This window comes from Macaca thibetana, chromosome 10 (genome assembly GCF_024542745.1).
Source record: "Macaca thibetana thibetana isolate TM-01 chromosome 10, ASM2454274v1, whole genome shotgun sequence".
Classification (NCBI taxonomy): domain Eukaryota; kingdom Metazoa; phylum Chordata; class Mammalia; order Primates; family Cercopithecidae; genus Macaca; species Macaca thibetana.
Genome location: NC_065587.1, coordinates 8868733 through 8883943, shown reverse-complemented (window position 1 = coordinate 8883943; position 15211 = coordinate 8868733). Strand labels below are relative to the sequence as shown.

General features: G+C 54.6%; 2 protein-coding genes across 5 annotated transcripts in view; one reads left to right on the top strand and one right to left on the bottom strand.

Moving 5' to 3' along the window:
- Positions 1-15211, bottom strand: part of SNU13 (small nuclear ribonucleoprotein 13) — a 335885-nt gene that overhangs the window by 297695 nt on the left and 22979 nt on the right. The window lies entirely within an intron of this gene.
- The window catches only part of SEPTIN3 (septin 3), a 31594-nt gene continuing 20728 nt past the window's right edge, over positions 4346-15211 (top strand). Inside the window, exons 1-2 of one of the 4 annotated variants that reach the window (XM_050805977.1) lie at positions 4346-4421; positions 8045-9567. In XM_050805977.1, the coding sequence (XP_050661934.1) occupies positions 8064-9567 (1504 nt within the window). In that variant the 5' untranslated portion in view covers positions 4346-4421; positions 8045-8063. Of the gene's footprint in view, positions 4422-8044; positions 9568-13524; positions 13821-14862; positions 14983-15211 lie in introns of those variants that run through there. The other 3 variants (XM_050805973.1, XM_050805974.1, XM_050805976.1) reach the window with 3 other exon arrangements.

The window sequence follows — 15211 nt, the reverse complement described above, 5'->3', positions numbered from 1 at the left end:
GACTGTGAGTGGTGTGGCCAAAACACAGAATGCAAGTGAGCCAGTGGCAGGAGAGCAGGGGGATTAAGCATCCAGAAAGTGGCTTTTCAAGGAAGGCTTAGACCCGGACAGAGAACCCGATGACCTTCCCATTACCACCTACTCGAGGAAGCCTTCCCTGGCCCTACCAGCGGCTTTCCACAATGCTAATCTTGTGTCGTGATTTTGTTCACGTCAGTGGAGAGCAGTGACCGCATCTTCTCATCTTGGCTTGCAGCCTGCCTGGCACTGGGCAGGGCCTCCTTGAAAGCTTGCCTGTGGCAAGAATGGGGCTAGTTTCTTTGGAATTCCTGCCAGGGGTTGCCTGTTTGCTTAGAAACCAAGATTTCAGAAGGGCTTGGAGGTTTCCTGGGCGTCACGCTGTGTGCAGGTTTTTAAAATGCTTTGAGAGGTTTTGCAGAGTCCTGGGAGCTTTCCCATCATCTAAGAGCTGTCAGGATGGGGAAGGGCAGGTGTGTCAGGGTTCAACTCAGAACAGGAGGACAGGAGGCGGGAATGTACAGGGTCCCTGAGTAAGAATGGCTGCAATGTTCAGATTCCAGCCCTGGAGGGTGGCACAGGCTCCTCATTGTTCCGCCCCCACAGTTCTCCACACTGGCTGAGTAGGAAGGGCTTGGGAAGGCTGAGAGACCAGCTTTGGGAGAAGAGCAAAGGCTACAGGCTCTCTCAAAAGACTATCACAGTCCCAGTCAACCACCCTTTCAGAGAACCCCTAGTAGGCAGAGCTTTTTTCTCCTTCCCTCATAAGGTACAAAGGGCTCAGTATTTGGAGCCTGGAGACCTGGGTGTCCAGCTACTGATTCACTCTGTGAACCTTGGCAGCTCCATTTCCCTCTATTTCTGCAGCTATAAACAGCTGGAACTGATGAGAAAGTCAGAGCAAATCATGGAAGGATACATAAAAATCATACCTAAAAAAGGAAATCAGAGTGCCAAGGCAACAATTTGAATGGCTAACATGGACTGAGCTCATGGACTAGCAATTGCCCATTGCAGTTTTTTGTTTGTTTGCTTTGAGGCAGAGTTTCACTCTTTCGCCCAGACTGGAGTGAAGTGGTACAATCTCAGCTCATTGCAACCTCTGCCCCTTGGGTTCAAGTGATTCTCCTGCCTCAGCCTCCCGAGTAGCTGGGATTATAGGTGCCCACCATGACGCCCAGCTAATTTTTGTATTTTTAGTTGAGATGGGGTTTTGCCATGTTGGCCAGGCTGGTCTTGAACTCCTCACCTCAGGTGATCTGCCCGCCTCAGCCTCCCAAAGTGCTGGGATTACAGGTGTGAGCCACCGTACCTGGCCCCCATTGCATTTTTTTTTTTTTTTTTTTTGGTGAGACAGAATTTCGCTCTTGTCACTCGGCTGGAGTGCAATGGTGTGATCTAGGCTCACTGCAACCTCTGCCTCCCGGGTTCAAGTGATTCTCCTGCCTCAGCCTCCCAAAGTAGCTGGGATTACAGGTGCCCACCACCACGCCCAGCTAATATTTTTGTATTTTTAGTAGAGACAGGGTTTCACCATGTTGGCCAGGCTGATCTTGAACTCCTGACCTCGTGATCTGCCCGCCTCGGCCTCCCAAAGTGTTGGGATTACAGGCATGAGCCACCGTGCCTGGCCCCCATTGCATTCTTATAGCAACCATGCAAGTGGGTCCTCACTGCTGTTCACCAAAGGTTTCTGACTCTCCAGCTGTCAGCATATGGTAGGATTAAATTTCCCTGCCTCCTTGTGATGAGTGGGGCCATATGACTAGTTTTGACCAATTAGTTGTAATTAGAAGTGAGTACAGGCTGAAGCATCTAATGGCTAGTCCACAATTTGTCACTCCCTCCTTTCCTCTGCCACATGACTAGCAATGCACTAGAAGGCAGCCTGGGTCCCAGAGGGAAGAGGGCACAGAGCAGAGCCTTAGTGGACCCAAATTACTGTGGACATGAGACATGGATGAGAAATCAATGTATCATCGCGGCCAGGTGTGGTGGCTCAGGCCTATAATCCCAGTACTTTGGGAGGCTGAGGTAGGAGGATCACTTGAGGCCAGGAGTTTTAGACCAGCCTGGGCAACATGGCAAAACCCTGTCTCTATAAAAATTAGAAAAATTAGACTGGGCGCGGCTCATGCCTATAATCCCAGGACTTTGGGAGGCTGAGAAGGGTGGATCACTTGAGGTCAGAAGTTTGAGACCAGCCTAATCAACATGGTGAAACCTTGCCTCCACTAAAAATACAAAATTAGTTGGGTGTGGTGGCCCACACCTGTAATCCCAGCTACTTGGGAGGCTAAGGCAGGAGAATTGCTTGAAACTGGCAGGCAGAGTTTACAGTGAGCCGAGATCATGCACTCCAGCCTGGGCAACAAGAGCAAAACTCCATCTCAAAAAAAAAAAAAAAAAAAAAAAAAAAGGAAAATTAGCTGGGTGTGGTGGCACATGCCTGTAGTCCCAGCTACATGGGAGACTGAGGTGGGAGGATCACCTGAGCCTGGGTAAGTCGAGGCTACAGTGAGCTGTGATTGCACCACTGCACTCCAGCTTGGGCAACAGAGTGAGACCCTGTCTCAAAAAATAAATAAATAAATAATAAATAAATAAATAAAATAAATAAATAAATAAATATGTTATCAGCCACTGGGATTTGGGAATGGTTGTTACTGCAGCATAACTTGACTCGTCCTGACTAATATAATCTCCATTTTACAGATGAGATGGGAGCTCAGGGGGATTGACTTGTTTGGAAATCACATAGTTTAACAAACCCAGGCTTGAAGGACTCCAGAGCCTATGCCACTTGTCTGGGAGGTCACCAAGATGGTTTTGTGGTTGAGTGGAGGCCTCTGTTCTCTGAGGCCACTTCCAGGCCTATGGATCTTTTCTTTGATGGGAAAGCATCATATGTATAGACAGGAGTGGGCCATTGTCACTTTGGGCCCCTAGAGGGCAGCTGAACCTTGGCCTGTAATTACTGGGCAGGCAGTGTCCTCTAAGTCTCTAAGCAGGGCAGATGGGCAGGAGGATGTGGAGATGAACAAGACTCAGGCCTTGCTCTCAAAGCCCTAACAGCCTGGCAGGGAGCAAGATGGAGGAATTGTAGCTCTTGAAGTAGAAGAGACCGACCACATGAGGGCATCTGATCCCTATTTTAAAAGGCAACTGAGTCCCAGAAGCACAAGTTAATCTGACAGACGTTGCCTGGTGAATCGTTGGCCAAAGTGGGGAGAGAACCCAGGGCCCCTGATTTCAGCTCTAGGCTGCTTATCTCACAGAGATCATGTAATCCAATGGGGCTGGACCCAGGAAAGTCTCCATTGCTCCAGTCTGTCCCGGCAGAGCTGTGCCCTCTCCTTCCCAGCACCCTCTGTTCTTCCTTAAGTCAGGCTGGTCCTGAGGGCCTCAAAGCAAGGAAGCACCAGATAGCTCCCCTCCCCCATCCACTGGGATCCCAGCAGGTTGCCCTGGTAACCAGAGCCCAGCCAAGTTTGAGAACCTAAAGCTGCAAGGGGAGAGAAAGGATAAGAAGAGGGATGGGGGCCGGGTGTGGTGGCTCACACTTTTTTTTTTTTTTTTTTTTTTTTTTTTTTTTGAGACAGAGTCTTGCTCTGTCGCCCAGGCTGGAGTGCAGTGGCCGGATCTCAGCTCACTGCAAGCTCCGCCTCCCGGGTTCACGCCATTCTCCTGCCTCAGCCTCCCGAGTAGCTGGGACTACAGGCGCCCGCCACCTCGCCCGGCTAGTTTTTTGTATTTTTTTAGTAGAGACGGGGTTTCACCGTGTTAGCCAGGATGGTCTCGATCTCCCGACCTCGTGATCCGCCCGTCTCGGCCTCCCAAAGTGCTGGGATTACAGGCTTGAGCCACCGCGCCCGGCCAGCTCACACTTTTAATCTCAGTACTTTGGGAGGCTGAGGTGGGCAGATCACGAGGTCAGGGGATCAAGATCATCCTGGCTAACATGGTGAAACCCTGTCTCTACTAAAAATACAAAAAAATTAGCTGGGCATGGTGGCAGATGCCTGTAATCCCAGCTACTCAGGAGGCTGAGGCAGGAGAATGGTGTGAACCCGGGAGGCAGAGCTTGCAGTGAGCTGAGATGGCGCCACTGTACTCCAGCCTCGGCAACAGAGGGAGACTCCGTCTCAAAAAAAAAAAAAAAAAAAAAAAAAAAAAAAAGAAGAGAGATGGGTGCTAGGCCCACACAATCACCATTCAATCATAATTAATTCATTTATTATTTCTTTCTAAAGAAACTTACTGGTCGGATATGGTGGCTCATGCATGTAATCTTGGCACTTTGGGAGGCTGAGGCAGATGGATCACTTGAGGTCAGAAGTTCGAGACCGGCCTGGCCAACATGTTGAAACCCCATCTCTACTAAAAATATGAAAATTAACCAGGTATGGTGGCATATGCCTGTAATCTCAGCTACTTGGGAGACTGAAGTAGGATTATCCTGAGGCTTGAACCTGGGAGGTGGAGGTTGCAGTGAGCCGAGATCCCGCCACTGCAGTCCAGCCTGGGTGACAGATTGAGACTCTCAAGAAAAATAAACTTACCGAAGCCAATTCTTGTCAGGCCATGGGGCCCAGAGAAGATCCAGGCCCTTCAGAACTGAGCTGTCGGCCGTGCATGGTGGCTTATGACTGTAATCCCAGCACTTTGGGAGGTGGAGGTAGGAGTATTGCTTGAGCTCAGAAGTTTGAGACCAGCCTGAGCAACACAGGGAGACCCCCATCTCTACAAAAAATAAAAAATTAGCTGGGCGTGGTGGTGCATGCCTGTGGTCCCAGCTACTCTGGAGGCAGAAGCGGGAGGATCGCTTGTGCCCAAGAGGCTGCAGTGAGCCATGATTGCGCCACTGTCTTCCAGCCTGGGCGACAGAGTGAAACCCTGTTCAAAAAAACTAACAACAACAACAACAACAACAACAAATGAAACAGAGCTGAGCTAATATGGTAGCCACAAATTAAAGTAAAAAATCCAGTTCCTTGGTCACTATAGCCACATTTTAAGTGATCGGTAGCCATCTGTGGCTAGTGGCTACTGTACTGGACAGCGCAGACATAGAACATTTCCATTATCACCGAAAGTTCTATTGCCCAGTGCAGCTCCAGAAGCTTACTCGCTAAAGAGAGACACACAGGAGAGCAGACCAGACAACACAGTGTTGTGTGGGCTGCAATGTCCTCCTCGGCAAAAAGCAGGTGATGAGGCGGAGATTAAAGGAGATGCCAGGAGAATGTTTAGCCTAGTTCCTGACTCAGGGTGAGTGCTCAGAGGACATCTGCCATCACTGTAGAGGATAGTACTATAGGATCTGTTTACATACCCATCTTCCTAGCAGACTGTGAGCTCCGCCCAGCCCTGGCATGGTGCCGGGCACAGAGCAAGTGCTCAGGAAATAGTAGCTGTTATCAGCACCATCGCTGTTATCACCATTGCTATGACAGAGGCAGCCAGGGGCTGTGGGAACACAGAAGAGGGCTCCCATCCCGGCCCCAGGGCCAGGGGCTGCTGAGAGTCTCCATTGCCAGAGCCAGACTGGGTGCCTTTGTGGTCCCCTCAGGGGCAGGCCTAGGGGCCTCTTCACACCCTTAGGGTCTGGGTACAGGGTCCAGCTGGAGCAAGCTGGGGCTCAGGAAATAGTTGTTGAAGGAGCTCTAGCCTCTGGGAACTCCAGCCCCCTTGAGGAAAGACCAGGTGAGTGGGCAAGATGGCCTGAGGGTTGCAGAGCTGAACAGGGCATGAAGGGCACAGAGGGAGAGCCTGAGGGAGATTGGCGCTGGGACCATGGGAGTACAGCCATATTTGGAGTATCCCTGTTTTTACTGCATACTCCCCAGGCATCAGAGTCTGTGGGAGACAGAGCAGATTTGGGGAGGGCAGGCTGCAGGGAACCACCCCGCAGGTGGCCGTGAGTGCCAGCCTGGCCATTACCAGCCTCCCATGGCTCTTCAGGATTCCAGAGGCTCAGAGCAGCCATTCACAGCCGCCCACTCCTAGAAAGCCAGCTCCTCCCTGCACCAGAGCCCAGTCCAGCCCAGTCTCCGTGGGATGTAGCTGGTGGGACAGTTAGCAGAGGGCTGGGCCCTGTGCCTGGGGACTGTGGCCCGGAGGCTGAGCAGGAGCCCATGAGGGGACCAGATGGACAAGGCCCCTCAGCTGGCCACCATGGCCAGACTCTGGGTAAAGGGGAGGTGAGGGGCCTGCGTGTGCCTTATCTTCCACTGGATCTTTCTTGTCCTCTGATCAAGGTAGGTGTGTGGGGGGGGGGGGTGGGGGGTGGGGTGGGGAAGGACCAAGCAATCCATGGAAGATGGGAGTGCCGTGAGGTGATGGGGGTCGGGTGACGCCCTCGGACAACCTGTCCTCTGGCCTGCTCTCTGTGTGTGGGTGTGCACACTGAGGGGAGCTGTTTGTGGCTAAGTGCAGGGTAAACGTGTGTGCCCAAGTGTATGTGGTTGTGTAGGAGCAGGCAGGAGATTAGGGCTGCAGCGATAGGCCAGGTGGGAAAGGGTTGGAGGCCAGGGCAGTCTTGGATACAAATATATGACAGAAGAGGGATGTGGGGCTGGGGGCACCATTGTGAGGGGTGATGCCTTCCCCGTCTGGTGTCCTGCCTTCCCCCTCCCTGCTCCAGACCTCAAGGACCTGGCTACATGATCACTCCCCTCCCCATGAACCCTCTGGAACTGACTCCTCCCACCAGCCCTGGCCTTCTCCCCCAGCTGCAGGTCCCAGCCTGCTGTGTTAAAAGCAGCCAAACCAACTTTGTTCCAGAGGGTGAGTTACTTGGAGTCCAGAGTGGCAGGGAGTGGCCATCTACTAAGACCATAGCCAGAGTCCTGAGCTTCATCCTTGACACCCCTTTGTGCCTACTCCCTAGCCCGGGCAGTCCTGCTGCTTCTACCCCTGTGCAATGCAGCCTCCTCCAGCCCCAGCCCTAGCCCTGCCCCTTCCACAGCCCAGGGAGCAGAGAGTTTCAACTATGTCCTCATGGGATCCTTGCTTCAATCCTCTCCCCTCGGATCCCTCCGTCACACTGCCCCTGAGTGCCATTCCCACCTGCAGATCTGAATGGGTCACATTCCCTGGCCTGAGCATTGCTGTAGCCTGGGCTGGACCCCAGCTCACCTGCAGCCTTTGCTCTCCCCTCCCTGCTAGATGCAGCCTAGGAGCCCCATGCTGGATTTTCAGAAAGATGCCACACTTTCTCACCTTTGGGCCTTCTGTAGGAATAGCCCCAGCTCAGGTCTAGCCTCCCGCCTTTTTACCCCTAATGCTTAGCTTGGCGGAGCCCTGCCTACTTCCTTCCCTGGCATCCCTGGGCACGGCAGGCTCTCCAAGGGCAGGGACCATGGCTTGTTCACCGGATAAGCTCCTTCTGTGAACACTCACTGCCTCTCCATTTCCCAACCTCACCTTCTGCAGGGCTGGCTCTGTTTCCGACTCCAGCACTAGGCCAGCTCAGGGCTCTTCCTTGGTTCTGGGGCTCCAAGCCAAATTGGTCCTCTCTCATCCTTCTACCTGGACACCTGAGCTCCTATGTTGGCTGCTGTGGGTGGGAACCCACAACCCTTTGGTTCTTTCTGGAACAGAAAGGGAGAGAGATCTCCAGTAAGCACTGCCCTCCTCTGGAGTCCCTGAACATGTATATGACCTCCATAGACCTGTCCACAGAGACGGGGGCCACACTCAGGCTCAGGCAAAGGGAGATATAAGCCCGGCCTGAGTTCCCCCATGCTGGAGGCAGACTGCTCACTAGACATGCCCACCCTACTGTGTGATAGCTGGCCAGGGGTGGGGTGGGTATGAGGTACAGGTCGGTCTGCAGCAGGTAGGAGCCATAGGGGGACTGAAGGAAGTTACGTGTGCCCTCCACTAAGGACTGGACAGTCCCCAGAACCAGGCCCCTTCAGACCTGGCATGCTCAGCTGCTGGTCAGGAAGGGGAGGGCTGAGACCTCCAGGCCTGAGTTCCTCACCCCTGCCTGGCCTCTTCTCTCTGTTGATTGCCTCAGGGGAAGACAAACAACCTGGATGGACCACAACTTGGTGCCTTCTCCTCCAGAGATGCAGTCGCACGGAGCTCCAGGCCCGGGAATCTCCTTCTCCCACAGCCATGTGCTGGGGCGCCCTACCCGCCCCTCGAGACTCCCTGGAGGAGGGTCCCCCCTCACCCCCGTCCTCAGGAAGACCATCCATTTGGATACCTTCCCCCAAAGCCATATCCCACAGACCTCCAGTCGGCTGGGCCTTGGAGCCAGGACCCGGAGTGTGCCCCCACAGGAGATGGGCATTGCTCTGGGGGCTTCCTTGAGCCCCCTGCCCACCAGCAGCCTTGTACCCAGGAAGCTCAGCTCCATCTCCTTGACTCTCCGTCAGAACATCCAGGCACGGTCCCTGGATCGCCCACTTTCTCACTGGGAAGAGTTGCCTACCCCAGGAAAGAAGGCTGCTCCCCATGAAGGAGAGAGGGTGTCCTCGCCAGGCTCACCACTTGTGACCCTAGTGCCAGGGGGCAGGGTCCACTCTGAGGGCCCAGGGAATTCAGGTCTGACCAAATCCAGCAGGATGCTTGCCACAGAGAAGCCCCTGGTGAGTTCCTACCTGGCCTTACCTTTCCAATCCCGGTTAGCCCAGAGTGCACCAGTCCTTGCAGAGCCAGGCTCAGTAGGCCAGGGGCACCTTGTCTCAGTGACTGACCACACGCCTACCAGAGCTTCTCCAGGAAAAGGCAAACCCCGGGCCAGGGGGATCCCCAGACCCCGGGGGCGTCTCCAAAGGGCCAACGCGGCTGTGAATTTGACTGCTATGGATACAAGGACAGACACAGCCAGACATTTAGCCACAATGGCCACCAAGAGACCTAGCTTGGCTATCAATTTAGCCACACCAAATACATCCGGACTGGACACAGGCACAGAGTTCCCCGCTGTGGATATCAAGCTGGGCACAGCCAGAGACTTATCTTCGGTAGGGACAGTCAAGTCAGGCAAAACCACGAACTTGGCTACAGCAGGCACAATCAAGCCGGGCACAGCCATGAATCTGACTACAGTAGGGACAACCAAGCCAGGGATGGTCATGGATTTGATAGCCTCAGACCCAGAGAAGCTGGGCAAAGCCATGGCTACAAGAAGCACAGCCAAACCAGATATGACCACAAAGAGCACAGCCATGGATTCAGCAACATCAGACCCAGTCAAGCTGGACACAATCACAGCTACAGTGGGCACCACCAGGTTGGAAACAGCCATGGCTTTGGCCAGAGTAAACAGAGCCAAGCTGGGCATGGCTATGAATTCTCTTGCTTTGGACACAAGTAGGATGGGTACAGCTCTGGGTTCAGTTGTGCCAGTAACCCCAGACCTAGCCACTGGGAAGATCACACTGGGGAGTGTTAATAACCTAACCATATCAGACGTTGCTACATGCCTGCTAATGCCAATCAGATCCACAGACCCAGCCCTAGACCACACTAATGCTGCCACGGATGGAGCCACAGAGCCTGCCTCCCTGGACCTGGCCACAGAATCCAAAGGTAAATGCAGAAACTTGGTTGGGGATGGACTAGGCTGCCGGCGGAGGTGGAAGTGGGTGAGCTTGGAGATGGATCATGCTTGCATGGGTTGGGAAAGGGAGGAAGGACTCTAAGGTCAGAGTTGAATGGGTTGGGAGAAAAGGAAATGGGGGTTGTGGGGCCAGACATAGGGACTGTACCCTGAGCTGAGTTATAACCTGCCAGTCTGAGGTCAGGCTGAGGGAAACTATCAGAAAGAAGGTTGTGGCCAGGTGTGGTGGCTCATACCTGTAATCCCAGCACTCTGGGAGGCTGAGATGGGAGGATTGGTTGAGGGCAGGACTTCAAGACCAGCCTGAGCAACATGGTGAGACTATCTCTATAAAAATTAAAAAATAAGGGTTGGGCGCAATGGCTCACACCTGTAATCCCAACACGTTGGAAGGCCAAGGTGGGCGGATCACTTGAGGTCAGGAGTTCAAGACCAGCCTGGCCAACATGGTGATACCTCGTCTGTACTAAAAATGCAAAAATTAGCTAGGTGTGGTGGCACATGCCTATAGTCCCAGCTACTTGGAAGGCTGAGGCACGAGAAGCTCTTGAACCTGGCAGGCAGAGGCTGCAGTGAGCCGAGATCGTGCCACTGCACTCCAGCCTAGTGACAGAGTAAGACTCTGTCTCAAAAAATAAAATAAGATAAAATAAAATAAAAAATTAGCAGGGCATGGTGGCATGCATCTGTGGTCCCAGCTAATGGGGAGGCTGAGGTGGGAAGATTGCTTGAGCCCAGGAGGTCGGGGCTGCAGTGAGCCATGATTGTGCCACTGCACTCTCGCCGCCTGGGTGACAGAGCAAGACCTTGTCTCAAAAAAAAAAAAAGGGCCGGGCGCGGTGGCTCAAGCCTGTAATCCCAGCACTTTGGGAGGCCGAGACGGGCGGATCACGAGGTCAGGAGATCGAGACCATCCTGGCTAACACGGTGAAACCCCGTCTCTATTAAGAAATACAAAAAACTAGCCGGGCGAGGTGGCGGGCGCCTGTAGTCCCAGCTACTCGGGAGGCTGAGGCCGGAGAATGGCGTAAACCCGGGAGGCGGAGCTTGCAGTGAGCTGAGATCCGGCCACTGCACTCCAGCCTGGGTGACAGAGCGAGACTCCGTCTCAAAAAAAAAAAAAAAAAAAAAGAAGAAAAAGGAAAAGAAAGGTTAACAGGGGTAACTTGTGGAGGAGCAATTATGGTGAGTCCTCCTTTTAGCATCTCCTGGGGTTGTTTCTTTGTTCCCTGAAGAGGTGGAATAATCTGGTGATCAATAGGTGTGTCCAGCTTTAAAAGCAGTGGCTCACAGCTGTAATCCCAGCACTTTGGCAGGCTGAGGCAGGTGGATCACGAGGTCAGGAGTTCAAGACTAGCCTGGCCAAGGTGATGAAACCCCATCTCTACTAAAAATACAAAAAATTAGCCAGGTGTGGCCGGGCACGGTGGCTCACGCCTATAATCCCAGCACTTTGGGAGGCTGAGATGGGCAGATCACGAGGTCAGGAGATTGAGACCATCCTGGCTAACACGGTGAAACCCCGTCTCTACTAAAAAATACAAAAATACAAAAAACTAGCCAGGTGAGGTGGCGGGCGCCTGTAGTCCCAGCTACTTGGGAGGCTGAGGCAGGAGTATGGCATAAACCTGGGAGGCGGAGCTTGCAGCGAGCTGAGATCCGGCCACTGCACTCCAGCCTGGGCAACAGAGCGAGACTCTGTCTCAAAAAAAAAAAAAAAAAAAAAAAAAACCAAAAAATTAGCCAAGTGTGGTGGCGGGCGCCTGTAGTCCCAGCTACTTGGGAGCCTGAGGCAGGAGAATGGCGGGAACCCAGGAGGCGGAGCTTTCAATGAGCCTAGATGGTGCCACTGCACTCTAGCCTGGGTGACAGAGCGAGACTCCGTCTCAAAAAAAAAAAAAATTAGCTAGGTGTGTAGGCTGAGGCAGAGAAATGCTTGAACCCAGGAGGCGGAGGTTGCAGTGAGCCAAGATTGTGCCACTGTACTCCAGCCTGGGCAATGGAATCTCAAAAAAAAAAAAAAAAAAAAAAAAAAAGCAAGCCTCCTACCTCCTATGTGAAAATACTGACTAGCACTTCAGGAAGTTGTGATTTGTCTAATAGGTAGTCTCTGCAGCCTCCTCTGGATGTGAGATAATGACCTCACCTGAAACTTTCCAAATCCATTTACACTCACCTTTGCTGCTTAAAAGGTGCCTTACCTGGATGTCTCTTTCTTGATCCCCCACCCCCAGCCCTTTAATCCTGAAAGGTAAGTTGGAGCCATGTATATATGGAAGTCCTACACAGAACTCTAAATAGGTCAACACAAGGGCTGGACATTCAGTTGGTCTTAGAAAGCCTGTGACATGCCTAAAGTCACACCAAAGCTGGCTGGTGGCAGTAAGCTGACTGGAATCCAGATTGTTGAAATTTCTACTTTGGGCAGCCTCATTCCCAACATTTCAAGGGCTCAGAGTTTCTGGGTCTGGAAAGGTGCCTCGAAGGCATCCAGTCTAACACCTGAATTGAGTCTTTAGATTGTCAGACCCCTTTCCCTCCACCCCGCACACTCAGTCTGGGAACCTCACCTAAATTCTGGTCTTCACTTCTCCCTACCAGACCTCAGTTCTCCCTCCTTCTGCAGCCCAGCCCTGTCTCCTGAAGTGCAGATGTGGGCAGCCAGCAGCTAGCTGGTTTATCTACCAGACATTCCGGATGTCTCCCGGACATGTCCAGAGGTAGCCCTTTTCTTCTTGAACTGACTCCTGCCTCCCTGATCTCACTCTCTCAGCTGTAGGCATCGCCTAACCTTCTATCAGGTACCTAGAAACCTGGGTATCCTCTTCTTCCTCATCTCTCTCCTGCCATCTCTTCCAGTCTATTTCCCACTTTGTTGATTTACCTCTTCGGTACTCAACTATCTGGCTGGCTGTCCTCTCCTCTCCATCCTTCTGCCCCTGTGAGGCCACCTCCCACCCACTGGCTTGTTCCCTGTCCACACACAACTGCTGCAACGACTTATATATTGAATGGCAGCACTTTCAGCTTAATATTCGTCAGTGATTCACCATTACCTTCCATTAAAGTCCAGCTTCCAAGGCTGCGTGTGGACTTCAGCCTCTTATTTAGCTCTGCACACCTGTCTGGAATTTTCTCTGCTTCAGCGACACCAAGGACTCTGGGCTGTCCACCAGCACCATGCAGCTCTCACCTCTGGCCCCCCTCACCTCCGCTGTCTTCTCTTTGCAGAATGCCTCTCCCTTTCCATTCTTCCCTTCCACTCCCATTTGCCTTTCCATCTGGCCCTCATCTCCTCCAAGAAGTCTTCCAAGCCCCCTCTCCCCAGGGTGCCCACCTGCCTGCACCCTCAGTCCCCTGTGTGCACCGCAGCCCCTGCATTAGGACATTCCATCTTCCTGTTTCCTCCACTAGACCCAGAACCTTCAAGGGGAGGGATGGTTGTCCTCACCCCTGTGCTCCCAGGGCCTGGCAATATGCTGTCCATTAGTATCCACTGAATGCATGACATTTTTTTCTAATGGGCAAATTGAGGCTCAGGGAAGTTCCTGGCTGGCTTAAGATTATTGGTTCATCATCCCCGAGCAGGGCCTGGAACCCGGGCCCCTGACTCAGGGCTCTACAGGCACCCGCGCAACACCCCAGCCCCCGCGTGACTCACGCGCGCTCACGGCCGCCCGCAGTTGCCACCGGTCCCCTGCTCCCACCGCCCCTCCCTGCCGCAGCCTAGCGGGTAAGGGGCTGCGAGCGGATCCAGGGGGACAGATGGGACTGGGACGCAGGCACCTTTCCGGGCCGGGCACCTGGAGCCCGCGGGTGCGGCTCCTGGGCCGCCCGCAGCCTGGACCCGGGGCCCGTTCCCGCGTGCGGGCGCGGGCGCCGCGGGAAGGGGAGGGGCCCTCGGCGGGGCCGACGGGCGCGCGGTCACGTGGTGCGGGTGGCAGCGGCGGCGGCTGGCGGCGGCGGCAACGGTGCGCGCGGACAGGGGCGGCGCGGCGCCGAGCGAGCAGAGGCGAGGTCCCGGGCGGGTGCGGCGGCGCGGGGCGCAGGGGCGGCGCGGCGGGGCCGCGGGCCGGGCGGGTGGGAGGACAGCGCGAAGGGGCGAGGCCCCGCTGCAGGGGCCGCTCGGCCCGGGGGAGCCCGCGCCCCGCTCAGCCTTGCAGCCCCGCGCCCGGAGCATCTCCCTGGAGGAACCGAGACAAAGGAGGATTCATGTCCAAAGGTAGGGCGGCCGGCCGGGCCACCAGCACCCGCCAGGAGGAGGCTGCGGCCCCGACCAGCGCGGCCGGAGGCGCTCCCGGGGGAGGGTTTCCGCGCCGAGGAGCCCACGCGCGGTGACAGATGCGCGGACACACGCACACACGGTGGCACCCACCTCGAGGGAGACAGTCTCGCAGAGGGGCAGACACAGGACGCGGGGAGACGCAGGAACCCACGGACACGCAAGCAGGGACCCCGATGCGCACAGAAAGCCCCACGCTGGAGTACACCAAGACACGCACACGCACACACACCATGCACAGGTGCCAGGGCCATGCCAGCCGGATGAGAGACCTGTGCACTGATACATACGTCCCCTCTCCCCCAGCCCCCACAGGCACACGCTGAGACAGGCACCAGCTGGTGGTCTCCAAGGGAACCCGTTGGCCTCCGGAGGACTGGGATGGGGGAAGGGGTGTCCCAGGGCCCTCCACTCCTGCGAATGAGAAAGGACCGAGAGAGCTTTCGGTGATTCCTTTTCCCAGAGCCTAGGGCTGGAGCTGGGGTGGGCTGGAATTGCCTCTGTTGGGGGTGGTGGGGTCTTGAAGGCTGCTAGGGGCTGAGGAAGATCCCCCTTCAGGCTGGAAGGAAGAGGGGGGCCTGCACTAAGCAGGTGCTATTTTGGAAAGGTCCCCTCCCCCAGCTGCCACCTTCCCACAGAGGGGTGGTGTCCCTGGGCCAGACAAAGCCAAAACCATTCATTTGCCCGTAAAAGGAAGTGCCAGGGTCTTTGCTTAGCATGGGAATGGAGGGGCTGTTTCTGTGGGGGACTTGGCTGCGCCCAGTCAGGTGGATGGTGCCTCTCCCTGGAGCACTGATGGGGCAGGTAGCTTCTGGCAGAGGGTGCTGCAGGCAGATCCGCCTTCTCCAGGGGCCCTGGGAGAGCCAGGAGCTGAGGGGGGCCCCAAGGACCGTCTAGCCAGGATGGCAGACTTGAGCTGCACCCTGCTGTGAGCCCGACCTGAGCTCTTCCCCATCCTTGGGGAGCCCCCCTCCAATCCTTGTTGCAGAGGAGGGAGGAGGTCTCAACAATTCTACTCTCTTGACTGTGGCCAAGACAACAGCCATTGCTCACTGGGGGTCAGCTGCTCTGCATGGGGAGAAGCATCTGAGGGAAGAGAAAGGTGATGTCTCTGATACCTGCCTCACTCTGAAGCTCTCATTCACTATCATTCATTCATTCATTTATTGAGGAGTGCCTGTGGTATGCTAGGTAGACTGGGGCACAGAGATCAATAAGACATGGCCCTGCCCTAAAGAAGGGTGAGAACTAGTATGTATTTGTGCCATATAATTTACATCCTTCATTCTATATAACCTTCATAGCAACCCAGCAAGGTAGGTTCTATCTCC